Source organism: Acipenser ruthenus, chromosome 8 (assembly GCF_902713425.1).
Source record: "Acipenser ruthenus chromosome 8, fAciRut3.2 maternal haplotype, whole genome shotgun sequence".
Classification (NCBI taxonomy): domain Eukaryota; kingdom Metazoa; phylum Chordata; class Actinopteri; order Acipenseriformes; family Acipenseridae; genus Acipenser; species Acipenser ruthenus.
The window spans coordinates 22369949-22384090 of NC_081196.1; the positions used below are offsets into that span (position 1 = coordinate 22369949).

Here is a 14142-nt window from a genome sequence, read left to right on the forward strand (position 1 = left end):
AAGCAATACCACAGTTCACAAATTGGGAGAAAAACAGGTGTGAGTAATCAAAACTGGAAATGAGAAGCAGCACATAACTGTAATGCTCTGTGATAGCAGATGGCCGCAAACCACCTCCATATGCGTAATTGAGGTTGTATTTTTGTAAATGCCCATTTATTTGCGGTTTTATTTTTGACTTAAATTGAGGGTGGGAAATTTGGGCAGCGTCTTAAATTCGAAGGAATACGGTATAAAAATCCTTTTTGGGGCTCTAAAGTGGATCTAAAAATCACTGGTGTCATAGCCTGCAAATATACAGTAAAATCACTATTGGTGTAGAAAGCTACAATTTACAACTGAATTGTATCTTAAACCAAAGTTTTTTTTTCTATTTGCATAACAAAGGAATACATATTAATTGCTTTAAAAAATTCAAAATACAGTAGTTTGGTTTTCCATCACATACCATGTTCAATTCAGAGTGAAAGTAGTATGTCTGTAGGAACTGTCTTTAGTGTTGTGTTGCACTGTTGGGATTGAACTTTTATTGAAGCTTCACTTACTTCTCAGAAAGCTGTGGTCTTGATTCATTAGGTTGGAACGTCTACATTTTCAGCTAATAAAAGAATCAGTTTCTATCATGTCAGGATTCTTCCCCTAACTCATGTTTTTGTAAGAAAGAAATGGCACCTCATTTTGAAGAGAAGAATGGATTCAAGTCAATTTTGTAAATCATCGCTGCACTAGTGGAAGAAATGCAGCCTGAAACAGAACGCAACATTGAATGCCAGTCTGTTGAAAGAAAGCAACATTGCAAATCACCATGCTTCTTTCCCTCATTTTTATTACATGTTTTGACAAGCATTTACAACTTTTCAGAACCATATTCCTAAAAACATAAAAATAGACCTTCTTTCAGCTTATAAAAAGAAATATATTAAAGAACCCTTCTGACATGTGCGTTGCAGAATGACATTATGTACAGACAGCTATGGCAGCATGCATCAGCAGACTTGAATTAAACAATGAACAATGTCTCGTGGAAATACAGTTGTCTAGATTCTACTCTTTTTGGACACTGTTACTTCCTATACATGGGCTAAGAGGATTAAGCAAAAAAAAGGGTTTAAAAATGCAGAAAGCAAAAAAATACTATTAAACTACTAGCAATAGCAGCAATAAAATTTACAAAAGGAGTCTTAAAATAAAACTGAAAAAAACTGACAGCTATAGTGACCAACATATACACATCACAGGATGAATTCAGAAAACGTATTAGTTTTATACAATGTCATTGTGTGTCTACAGAGACAGGACTTTAAACACAATCCTTTCATTATTTAACTATTACGATTTCATCTGCGATTACCTCACCCAGCACCCCAAATTAACCTCTCGGCAGCCACAATTTCTATTCTAGTTTCATATGAAGCTTAATAAAATTAAATACATTTTAATCTCATTCTTTGTTTAAAATAGACCAAGATATGTTTAGTAAAGAAAGCATTCCCCAAGTGACTTGAATGACATTAAATAAAACAAACTGTTTATTGTGCTATAACTCACCTTTTACTGCAGAGCAGTTGTACAGCACATAGGTACAGTAACTGTGCCAATATAGCTGCAAACATTTTCCACCTCATTATTTAATTAGAACCCCTGATCAACAGAATAAATAACTTAAAGCCCTTCGTATAATACGACTCCAAAAGCCTTTATTTATTAGAATATCCACCATCTAGAGTTCCAAGACTAAATCTGGCAAAAATGCGCTCAGTGATATAGCTGCCTGAATCTATGTGCAAACTTCGCTCAACCACAGGTGTATGGCAAATTAATAATTTTGCCTTGATAAGAATAGTATGTATTATTTACTTAGAACCTTAAATGTCACTGTTTCGAACAGGTACAAAATCTTCCCGTCTCACCCAGATCACCTCTTCGGCATTGTTTTCTATGGCACAACTGAGTCCAGATACGGCAGATTGTTTTTTAAGGTGGGCCATTTTCATTGCACGGGAATCCCCAGTCTTCTGATTATTCTCCCGCTCAGGTTTTGTATTGTCCATGAGAGAGACTGCTTTTACCTGGGCCGGCAGATCATGCTCCACAGTAGGCCCTTTAACTGATTCACAGTACTCATCATCATCGCTCAGAATGTCAGTCTCCTTGACATCCTCCTGATCCTCGTATTGATCCAGATCAAACTGCTCCTCCACCCAGCGGTCAGTGTCAGCGCTAATGGCAGCTTGCTGAGGCTGGTGTTGCTGCTGAGTCTCTCTAGCAGGACTGCACTCAAACACGTTGTCTGTATCAATGGTAAACCTGTTCCTCACTAGCTTTCTCTTCCCAAGAGTCCTAGACGGTGCAGAAACTTGAAAGAGAAAACGGTTTTGTGTTAAATAAAAAAAACTTTCAGAATTAGGTCAACCTATAAAATAATGTCCAATTGCTTGACATGTTAACTGAAGCTAGTTGGTGGTTACTTCTGTAGCTATTCTTGTTTTAAATATGCTTGTTTTCACTTGGATGCTGCGTATGTATTCAAGCTGAATGTATTTAAAAAAGAAGCAGGCTTAGTTAATTGCTAAACATTACATACATAAGTCGTACCAAGTTTCTATACAAGATGACCATCAACACTTTACATTCAGTAAAAACCTTATCATATAACTTTACAAATCATTTGGAATTTAAAAACAAAAAAACAAACAATTACATTATTGTATACAATAATGTATATACAAGCCAAAGATTTTCCATGTTGTTATTTTTGTAATTTTTCATTGCTTTTTATATTTAGGTTTTTGTATGTTGCCAGTCTACTTTGCCAGAGGGCAGGTCTTTCTGGTGGTCCATCTGGTTTGCTTAGGTGGGTTTAACTAGAATACATGCTCTTCCTGTAAGTTGGAAAATCCCTGTCTATATTTTGTTATGACATTTTCACATTCCAACAACCCACTCTACAGACTAAACCAATTACTGTACTAAAGAAATGTTTTGTACCTGCTCTGTTCATTACAGGTCTTGCTCCCTTCAGGGCACAAAGCCGCTTCCCTCCAAAAGGTACATACTGCTGATTAGGTGGTAAACTTTCAGTTTTGAGAAGCTGCCTTCGCTGTTTATCCCGAAGAACAGAGTGGATGGTCTTTAAAAAGTCTTTCTTACTCTCTGGAGAACTGAAGAAAAAAAAATGAAATACTTTAAGAACGCTGCACCAATGCATATTAGAAAATGGATCGGAGATTTTCTTTAACCAGATTGGTCAATATGGGGTCCTTAATTACCAAAAAAGGACCTTGAATGTTGTCCTTCAAAATATGTTTAACCTCTGTTCCAAATCAGTCCACTGGAAAATATTTAAATATTCCTGTTTGTAATTGACCTTCTGCTCCGTTCTAGTACACATCCCCTGCATGTCTTTCAAATCATGTAGACTAAAGGCTGCTTCCTCTGTGTCATATACATCCAATCCATCTATCTATCTATCTATCTATCTATCTATCTGAATTCAGTTTAGCAAATAAAGCATTAAAAAAAGGAGAATAGTGTTTGGTGAGTCAGCAGTAATACAGTAACCACAACAGCAATAGCAACCCGTCTCTGATTTGACAACTTGAAGTAATCAAACAACTGGATGCAGACTGATTACAACACAGGCGATGTGCCCTCTTCTGTAAAACACAATAGGTTTTGAATTACCTTTATGAACAAACAGCATGATCTACATGTAGGCTGCTAGATATTTAATTAAACTTTACTTTCGTTAATAAATTTGCATTAGGACCTAGTGGTAACTTAACCTGCACTCAGTTTAAAAAATAAAGCTGCCAGAACTGAACAGATGATTGTAAGTAGAAGATGTTTTTGGTGTCGATTATTTAGGCTATTGGGAATACCCACGACGCGACACTGTCCACCGCTGATACAGCCCACGACCCAGAGATTAACAGTCTCCATAAATACAGAAACAATACTGAGGAACTCGATTTTAATATTGCAAATGCTCTGAATGAACCATTCCTAAATGGGATATTGACGCCTGAGGGCAACCAGACCACATATGGAAACCCCGGTTCAAATCCCACCTCAGCCACTGACTAATTGTGTGACCCTGAGCAAGTCACTTAACCTCCTTGTGCTCCGTCATTCGGGTGAGACGTAATTGTAAGTGACTCTGCAGCTGATGCATAGTTCACACACCCTAGTCTCTGTAAGTCACCTTGGGTAAAGGCGTCTGCTAAATAAACAAATAATAATAATAATAATAGCAACTAAAAGTAGTGCTGCAGAAAATCCAGAAAAAAAGAAAAACTTGACGTTAGGATCTACATGTTGACATACTTTGATTCATTAAATAGCTCCCGTTTCAAAAACTTAACTCAGTATGTTAGACATCTTACATAACTATGTTGATTATAATTTGATTTTCCTTATACAATTTGGTAAAAACTGCATTAAATGTTCAGTGCAACTGGCTTCGTATGTAGAACCCGAAACAAGTGTGTTTACTTCTTACCTGCAACAGAGGTGGAATGTTCTTTCTGGTCTCCCTTCAGACTCAGATTTCACATGTACAACTTCACACACAGCACCTCCCTCAGCATCTGGGATGTAATAAAAACATGAGCTTATACATTAAGTAGCACATTAGGCATTCATTATTTTCTCTTAAGACAGACCAATTGTCTCTGCTTCACTCCAAGCAACTACCTTGCTAAAGAACTAACATTAGGGGTGCGTCCCTGCCTGTAAAAACACATCTGTACTAGACAAAGCAACCTAAATCTGAAAAGCCGCTGCATGTTCAGGGTATTCTCAGGTTTATCGCAAGGGGCTTGAAGCACTCGTGCAGTACTGAGTGGATCATTAATGTGTGGCTGACTCCAAACACCTAAAAGTTGGAATATAATTTCTGGCTGAATGGTGATCTCCCAATCAATTGCAGTTCAGTGAACATTTCACATGAAACATTTACAGGCTGTGGCAAAGGTCTGAAGTAGTTTACCTGCACTGGCAAGTGCGCGAACTTGAAGAGCATCAGTAGAAATCATGTGGCGGAATCGAAATGGGTCTCTCTCGTCTGAGATTGACGCTCTATGAGATGCTCCCTTTCAGAAAAATAAAACAGTTACAGTCTTGCTTTAGAAATATTTACAATTCTATACACATGGTTTTCTTTTAATATCAAATTATTTAAAAAATCCACTACAGGATCAGCAAGTATAAATAAATGGTGTAATTAAGTAGTTTAAATGTAATAATTAATCTCAGGGCTGTAACAAATGTTAATACTGTTTTACTAGATTATATAAATGCATATGAAGAATGTAATACTTGCCATTTTTTTCTTCTGCTTTGAACAATCTTTGTAAACAAATACAACAGCAGTTTTAAAAACTGAAATAGGAAAAAAGAAATAAAACAAGGTTTATGCACCAGTAGTTTATGTTCACATTGATTATTCAACATCATCATGTATTCACAACTGCCAAATAATTAAAATACATGAAATGCATATTTGAGTACCACTAGGTGTCACTGTGAATCATTTCATGTTACAAAGGGAGACCCACTTAGAGTCAGCAACAGCTAGACTGCTATAATCTGCAGATTGCTCTATTTTCCTTTGAAAATGTAATGGCAGCATAAAAAATGATAAGTGGTACTTTGCCTATTATGGATTTAGCTTCACCATCACCTAACCTACCACTACAGCTCCAGATTGCAGAAATACTTTGACTGCATTCTTTATTTGTGTCATAATGTATTGTTGATTAGAAGCATGTACAGTATGCCTTAGAAATACTACATCTTTAAATTAAATAACATTGTCCTTTAAAAAGCATTTTCTTTGCAAAAGCAAATTAAATTTTAGTACTTGCTATATTTTAACACTAAACTATTTACATAACATTTAAAAGAATGCACTGTTTTTCATAGATATATAAAATACAAATTTCTAAGTGAAAGGTGTTTTTAAACATTAAATTGCAGTGTACATTAAAGTCTTTAAAATGTAACTATTAAATATGTATAGTGCCTAAAAGCCTTTGATACCTTGCAGTAATATACAAGCAATGACCTTTTAAAAAAGCTTCTGTTCTTGAAATCCTATCCTATCCTATTTTGGCCTGAAAACTTGACGTACCAAATGCTGCTAACTCAGGATCTTTCTTCCACTTTCCAAAAGAGGCAGGGGGGTTAAGCCAAACAACTGTTGTGTGAAGAAGCAAGTCCCCCATCGACAGATCTGCAACCTACCAAACGGAATCAGAGTTATTTAACTAATCAAACACGTCTCCCATCGACAGATCTGCAACCTACCAAATGGAATCAGAGTTATTTAACTAATCAAACACATGTCTCCTATCGACAGATCTGCAACCTACCTAATGGAATCAGAGCTATTTAACTAATCAAACACATTGGTGAATCATTTTCTTTTCTTATTTTTTGTAAAATATACTGTCTCTTTCTATTTTGGATTTCAATTAAATAAAAATAAGTTAAAATGTTCATAGAAATGTATATTTAACAGATACTCGCCTCTTTTTTCTCTCCAATCTGTTCTGCTATCAGTTGGTCAAATACAGCACCATACTCTTCATGGATTTTTTGCATTTCATTAATGTGGCTCGCTACTTTGTTCATGGCTTTCATTGCAACTAAAGAAAAAAAAAGAGGGGGAAAAGTATTGAGAATTCCATGTGTACATTTTTTAAACTAAATCTAAACATATGATTTCACCTTAATACAGTTTTCAGGAGAATTGTGGCATGTTATCAACATTTTATGAACAGTAGTTTCATGCTAGTGGCTGGAGAATTACTTGCCATAGCTCTAGTTATTGGAAATTAAGTTGACATCTGCCTGTAAATGTTAATTTCTTACCATCAAGATGATAATGTTCTTCACTTTCAGGATCTGTTAAAGAAAATAGCTCCCTTAGCAGCAAAGGGTACTTAAGCACCCGCTGGATAGGTTTAATCAGGTAGGATTCCAGAGTGGAGGAGTGTTGCTGTTTGGGATTCTGAGCATCAAGGAAGGCCTTGAAAGCAGGGTCAGTTTTAGCTAATACACAAAGACAATAAAAGAGTATAGTTTTTAAAAAAACATGTTTACAATTTTGCATTTAAAAATCTTAAATAAAACAGATAAACAAGCAAAACTGTTAGTAATATAGACTTCTCAACTTGATTTAAAAAGAATTCAATTTGTCTGGACATTCTTTTTTAGAGAATATGTACCAGAACAGTTGAGCATGCAAGTGGGAGTTACTGGTTGATTTGTTTAAAATGCTTTGGTCTTTATTTAAATGTTCTGAAAAGCATCCGAATTTCTATATGAATCTACCTCCCCAGCCCGATGTGCAGATTAAAGGTGTTCAGCTATTATTAGTTGTCATCTTGAATTTTCTGCTTTGTGACTGCTGAGCCAGCATCAGGACCCAGAGTGATTCTTAGAGCATCGAGGTCACTGCCTTTCTTTGTAAATGAGGAGAAAGGGTAAACACCTTCTGTTGGCACTCTCACCCACAAGGACTTTAGAATCACTATTTAATGCCAAGCATTTAACTTCATTTAAATTTAATTCATTTTTTTAACCTTCAACCTAATTTAATATTTTGTGGCTACATCTTTGGCCTTCATGTATTTTAATCAAGATGCATAGGACTCCAGTTTGCTCTCTGTTTGATAATGGTTCAGTTCATGATCTTTGTCTTTCTGATTCATGTCTACATGCGACTTCGCTTTCACTGGTTGTGACATGGGGTTCAGTTTTGTACAATATTTGGTTTCTGTCCAACTTTACTTATTAGGAGGTAGAGGCGAATGCTTTAGAATAATGAGATCTTAATTTAAATTAAAAAAAAAAAAAAAAACACAACTTATTACCTTTTACAAACACCTTTGGAACTTTTGTATGGCTGGCACAAAATGCACTGTAGATCTTGAAGCGGTCTGCGTAGTATAGAAAAGAGCCACCCAGGGAGAATAGCACCTTCTGCAGATAGGACACGTGCAAATAATATCAAGACTATGCAGGTTTTCAGTTTTTTCTGGTCTCGATTTCAGTTAAATGCCCATTAATCAAACTGCAATTCAAAAGCTGTAGGCTTCTTCTATTTCAAAATCATTCACAGCCCATGCATAAGAGTAAGTTTAAAAGCATGAAATCACATTAGATTGGAATTCGTTTGAAGTGACTGGAAAATCCATTTGTGGATCTCATAAAATGTTGCATTTAACCAGCTACTGGGCTAGACTGTATTCCCTGAACTTTACTAATATGTATTTTAGGCCTGTAGACACTGAAATACTTGGTGTATGGAAAACAAAATATGAGAAACAGGATTGCTGTACATAATGTTGAATTCAATACAAATCTTCACAATTACACCATAGTAGCAGGGTGCGATTTGTCATCCCCTCACCCAATAAAAGATTCTGAATTAACAATGATTTCTTTGGGAAATTTTAAACATATTTAAAATAATAAATGTACATGCTGCATCATTTTTACGCACTGTATGTATGCACTGTAGCGAGGCAAATTGACCAATGAAAATCAACTACGTCAACGTAATTCAGTTGTTATTTAACAATTAACTCCTGCACATTAAGCTGTTAAAATACATACGTTGTATTATGTTCCATTTATTGTTGTTACACTGTGCAGTTATCAATGAGGTTATGTGCAACAATGCAAGTACTTGTCATGAGTGCATTTTAACATTATTGTAGTTCCTGTAATGTAGGTAGTTTTTGTTATTGCCTTTTGATACTGTACATACATGCAACAGTCCCTATATGGTCGGGACAGTCCCGATTTCCTAGCAAATGTCACGCGTCCCGATGCATAGGAAGAAAGTCCCGATATTTACCCATAGAAAAAAAAAAACGTTTATTCTGCACAGTAGAGTTAGTGAAAAACACACGCTGTGCTGTTCGTGCGGCTGACACATCTGATCACTAACTTATACAAAGGTAAGAACGCTTCTTTATGTCTATTGTCACGATGGTCGTGTGGTGTTGAGTTGGGGAATACATCTATTCTATGACAACATATATGATCAGCATCCCGCTGAACAGTTTCCAAATGTTGGCAAGTATGACCGTATCCATAAAAAAATAACTGCATTTATCCTGCATGATGGCAGATTTGTCAAATGTGCGATTCCTAAAGATTTTATTAGCAGTGAATTCAGTATAATAAATACGTAACATAGTGATCCTCTTAACTGTTTAAATGATGTAATACAGATGTATCAAGGCTTGCCATGATGTTTTATTGTTTGTCTATTTATATCCCCTAAATGGAAATTTGACAAATCACACCCTGCATAGCAGTCCACTGTAAACCTGGCCCTGCAACTGACTTTTCAATACTATTTGGAAAATGTTGTCTTGCAATGTAGAGTGAACACGTACAGCAATATCTGCAATATTATCTTATACATTTATATTTGAAGATTGAAGTTGCCTTGAATTCTGTTATAAAGGCAATTATAAGTTTGTGTGTAAGGAGTCTTTGTCAAAGTCTTAATCCCCTTCTTACTGGTTCGGTACAGTCGCAGACAAAGGTATTGGACCTTATACTTAACATAAGACAATTCAAGAAAACATGTTCAATACAAGCATTTAGTGAACATTAGACACCAACTAATATGAAGACCAAAATACACAAAATTTCTGGTAGTTTAACAAAAATCTTTTAAAACAGTTTTTAAAAAGCACTCAAGCAATGCAGCTTAGTTACTGTGAAATGGTTTTCAATCAATGAATATATTTGATTAGTTCTATTCATTTTTTTACAGACAGCGTAAAGGTACCAATACATTTGTCATGAACACATATCTGAAATTGTTTAAGTGCTTTATTTTAAATTTGTATAAAGAATTTGTTAAACTACCAGAAATTGTATATTTTGGTCTTTGCCAATAATTTGCGGCTAAGGTTCACTAACATGTTTTCTTGAATTCTTATGTTAATGTAGGGTGCCAATACTTTTAACTGACTACTTCCAGTTTTACCTTGAACTGATCAACTTTTTCAAGTTTTTCCAAATCAGGCACCAGCCTTGTTCCATCTTCAAGTGTTTGAAGAAATTCATTTTGGAACTCCAACATTTCTGCCAGGTTTCCAAAAAGCACATCAAGCTATGACAAAGAGAGACATGCAACAAGTTCAAATGACTGCAGTGCAATAAAAATACTACTTACAAGAAACAGAAGTTTTCATAACTAATATTGTACTGTATGTAGACAAACATAGTAAAGTGGTCCAAAATTAGAGAAGAAATTAGTTTGTATAAACCTTTTCAAATACAGATGTATTCAACCCCCTGCTTTTGACTTCATATGTGCTTGTTCCAACAAACCAACAATTGTATAAAATATATCGGTACAGCTTATTAAATAGACTCCATGAAGAGCAAATAGGGTCAACCAACATCAGTCAAGTGCATGACGTGTTAAAAACAGGGTCTTCTTAATGTACAGACATCACTTGAACATCAACACTAAACTGAAGACAAAATACCAAAACATTTGCCATTTCAACATCATTTTTATTTACACAGCATTTACACAAATTGTAAAATATGTGCCATCAACATACCTCGTCTTGAGTAAGAAAGGTTTCTTTCTGTAAAGGTGTTAAATACCTGTCAATAAGACATTTTAAATCCTGAAAGAGAAAAAAAAAAAAAAAAAAAATTTTCAAAACATCCTTTATAATATCCAGACTCAATGTTTATACAAATCAAAACAAAGTTTAAACCTCCAATAAACACTATAATTCATATTGTACATGCCAATTTATAAAGGTCATTTGGCCCCACTGTTAAAGCCAGGTTTCCAAGCCAAGAATATTGCCAACTATCAATTGACAGCAACATTGGGCAGAATCTCTCTCGCTCCCCTCCCCCTTCCCAAAAAAGTCATGGGGCAAAAAAGGTCCGATTGGTAGGTAATATTGTATTTCAATGTTAATAAAAATGACATGCAATTCAAATGTAGCCTAACAAACAGTAAAAATTCTCAAAAAAAAAAAAGTGCAAAAACACAAACAGAATTACTACTACTGAATGTTCAACTACTGAAACGGTGTGCCAGCCAAAAGTCCAATGCTTATAACTGCTTATAAGTCCAATGCTTATAACTGCAGTGAATGTGTGACAAATAATTATCTACAATAAACCTTATCCAATAAGCACACAACAGTAAAATAATTATCTATAATATACCTTATCCAATAAGCACACAACAGTAAAAGCTGAATAAAACACTGACTTTAACGTAGGTTCTTTCAGTTTCCACCAGCTCGCAGATGACTTTGCGCAGTTTATCGGCATCGGTCAGCTGCCGCAGTATTGCAGGTTGAGGTCCAGAGGAGTCTGCAGCCTCGGAAGAGATCTCTGAGGGATTCATGTCATGAAGACTACGACAGAAAGCTGCAACCTGCTCAGTACTCTGGGGGAGGGGGGAAAAAAAAAAAATCAAAATGTACCGGATTGCTATCACAATCTCTTAGCATTTCTCCCTGCAGCACATCTATCTAGAGCAAAACAACTACCGAACCGGACTAATTCGGGGTAGAAATTGCTCAGTCATCACTTATATAATCAGTATGTAGAGTTCTATACTTACCATCACCACCTCACTCACTGTTTAATTAGAACGAATAAAACCTTGCTTAATGAGGATTAAAGAATAAAATCAGTTGCACGCTTTGTTCTATTTTCAGCTCTTCCAAGAACAGTCTTTCTTTTCCCTGCTGTGGTGCATTGATCCTTCTGGCAGACTCATCACAAATCAAAAGAAGAATTTTTTTCACGTGAATTTCCATCTATGGATGCTGTTACCTTGGTAACGTTTTATGCAGCAGAGGCTCATTTTAATCTTTTGAAGGCTGAACTTGACAGTCACTGAAAACCACTTGATGTAAATATATATATATTTCAGTAATACTCTGCTCCGATAATTAAACAAATAATGAGAAAGAAGCTGACCTCAATTTGGTATACGTTTGTTGCTACCGTTGCATCTAAACTTTCTCTATGTTTTTGTTCATAGAGAAAGAGCGAGGATTGTGACATGTTTTCACTGTGCAAGATGCTATAAAAAGATCTTTAAATTAGGTCAGCAAAGAACAAATCCACAATTCAGTGATCGTTCATTGTTTTTCCCTGGTTGCTCTGTGCCTTTTATAAAAACACCCACATAACAAATTTAGCCATGTGAAGACAGTTCAGCATCAACAGACTTTTTAAAATTGGTTCTGCAATGACTTTTGCTATTTAAAATCCACATTTGATAAACAATGATACATTAGATTATAGGTGAATTTTCAGAAAATTAGTGGGTGGGGAATAACCAAGGTCAGTATCTTTCTCAAGGACGAACACACAAAAAAAAAAACACATACGAAGACAAACAAATAGTTAAAAGCATTTTAAACATATTTTATCTCAAACACTGTACATTTTCATCAAAATAGGCAACTGCAAATTTGGAGTCAGGGTGGGTAACTTTTGCTTCTGACTACAATAACAAATGCAAGCTGGATGCAATAATACTTAAATTAATAAAGACTTGCAGCCTATGTCATTTTAAATGGATACCTTTTTTTTGTTTAAGTATACAGGGATAATCCTCTTAAATCTCACGACATTTAGTAAGAATGCATGAGTGGACTCCCATTTCCATTTGCATCAAAAGAGCTCTGTGACAGGGAGATCATGTCGCAGGTTCTTGAGTGCATGTGTGCCTTTATGGAAGCAGCTGGGACGTGCAACAGGAGACGCATTGCCAAGAAAGTAATTGATCAGGTAGGCTCGCCCAGCGCTGAGCTGATCAGGAGGTGTGGCTTGGCTGGGGGGCATGCCCATGGAGGCTGCACAAAGCTCAAAGAGTCTGTGTCACAGCTCGAGGCTACTGCACGGCCAGGCCATAGCCTTACAGAGAGGTGCTGAGCAAAAGATTGCTGTGTTTTGTTTCGTGTTGCATTACATACTTGTATTAACCCAGGAGCTGAAGCTATGGAGCCAGCACTAACCCAGGTAACATCTACCCCCGCACACAACCACAACCAAGGACAGCATCAGTGCTGCACGATTAACTACTACAGAATCCTTCAACTGCAAGACGGTGCTTGTGAAGGCATTAAAAGAGGCAGGACTCGCTGTGAGGCGGCCAGAAGTAGGCTAGTTTAAAGGTTGATCCCAAACAGCGTATAGAGAGTTTGCGTAGATCAGTAAGTTCCTAGAGCGGGACCGTCCTTTTAGTGGGACTAGCGCTTGCCATTTGTGTCGCAAACTTTTATTTATAGCTTTGTTTTGTGTTGCTTTCTTTACTAAACATGACACTAGGGATACCATTGCTGGTACCTTAGTGTCAGCACTTGTGCTTATTAAATGTGCGCGCCTGTGCGGCGTGTCAACACCCAATGCTCTGTGTCTGCCTATATCATTCAGTGATGACCCACACACGTAACAAACCCCTGTTACAAGCTCATCTTGCAATTATGTCAATTCAAATTCTAAACATAATTTGACCCTAAAACATACAATACTATAGGGAAAGCCATAAGGGTCAGGCAAGTGAACTTGTCTGCCAAAGCATCTGCCAAACCTCAAATCTGTCTTTCAAACACATGCTGCAATTTACCCAACCCTAACAGGCCCTAAGCAGTGGAACTCAGACCCTAAAATACAGTCAGTCCACTACATACAACATACCATGACTTAAACATTTGTGTGTCTGAACTTAGGGATGGTCTCCTCTAGAAAACAAGACTATTTAATGTCGATCTTTATAAAGGTTTCAAATGGTGCTTAACGATGGAAAACAACAACAAATGACAGCCACGAGACAAACTCACACGCCATATGCAACAGCATATTTTTCTTCTGTTATCTGAAAGGAGGAGCCTAATACTGATGCAAAACCCAAGGTCAGCTATCAAGAAGAACAGCTGGAGGATTATATAAACACATACATTTGATCTGTCAACATTCTTTAGGGCCGAATTGACTTCTTAAGATCTTAAGCTCAGTAAATTATCAAAATACACCTTTCTCAAATATAAGCATATGAAAATGCAGACTTTAGATTAGCTTCCTTTGTAACATATTATTGGCATTTTCACACTGTAT

The 14142-nt window shown here is 36.2% G+C and overlaps 1 protein-coding gene across 6 annotated transcripts in view; it reads right to left on the reverse strand.

The window, feature by feature from the left end:
* Window positions 1-809: 809 nt before the first annotated feature.
* LOC117407339 (rho guanine nucleotide exchange factor TIAM1-like) overlaps window positions 810-14142 on the reverse strand; it is an 87403-nt gene continuing 74070 nt past the window's right edge. For 4 of the 6 annotated variants that reach the window (XM_034012258.3, XM_059028711.1, XM_059028712.1 and 1 more), the window contains 12 exons: window positions 11279-11458; window positions 10605-10673; window positions 10019-10144; window positions 7881-7989; window positions 6877-7056; window positions 6532-6650; window positions 6134-6242; window positions 5324-5382; window positions 4991-5093; window positions 4502-4589; window positions 2989-3161; window positions 810-2356 (listed from right to left, as the gene is read on the reverse strand). In XM_034012258.3, the coding sequence (XP_033868149.3) occupies window positions 1866-2356; window positions 2989-3161; window positions 4502-4589; window positions 4991-5093; window positions 5324-5382; window positions 6134-6242; window positions 6532-6650; window positions 6877-7056; window positions 7881-7989; window positions 10019-10144; window positions 10605-10673; window positions 11279-11458 (1806 nt within the window). In that variant the 3' untranslated portion in view covers window positions 810-1865. Of the gene's footprint in view, window positions 2357-2988; window positions 3162-4501; window positions 4590-4990; window positions 5094-5319; window positions 5383-6133; window positions 6243-6531; window positions 6651-6876; window positions 7057-7880; window positions 7990-10018; window positions 10145-10604; window positions 10674-11278; window positions 11459-14142 lie in introns of all 6 variants that reach the window. The other 2 variants (XM_059028709.1, XM_059028713.1) reach the window with 1 other exon arrangement.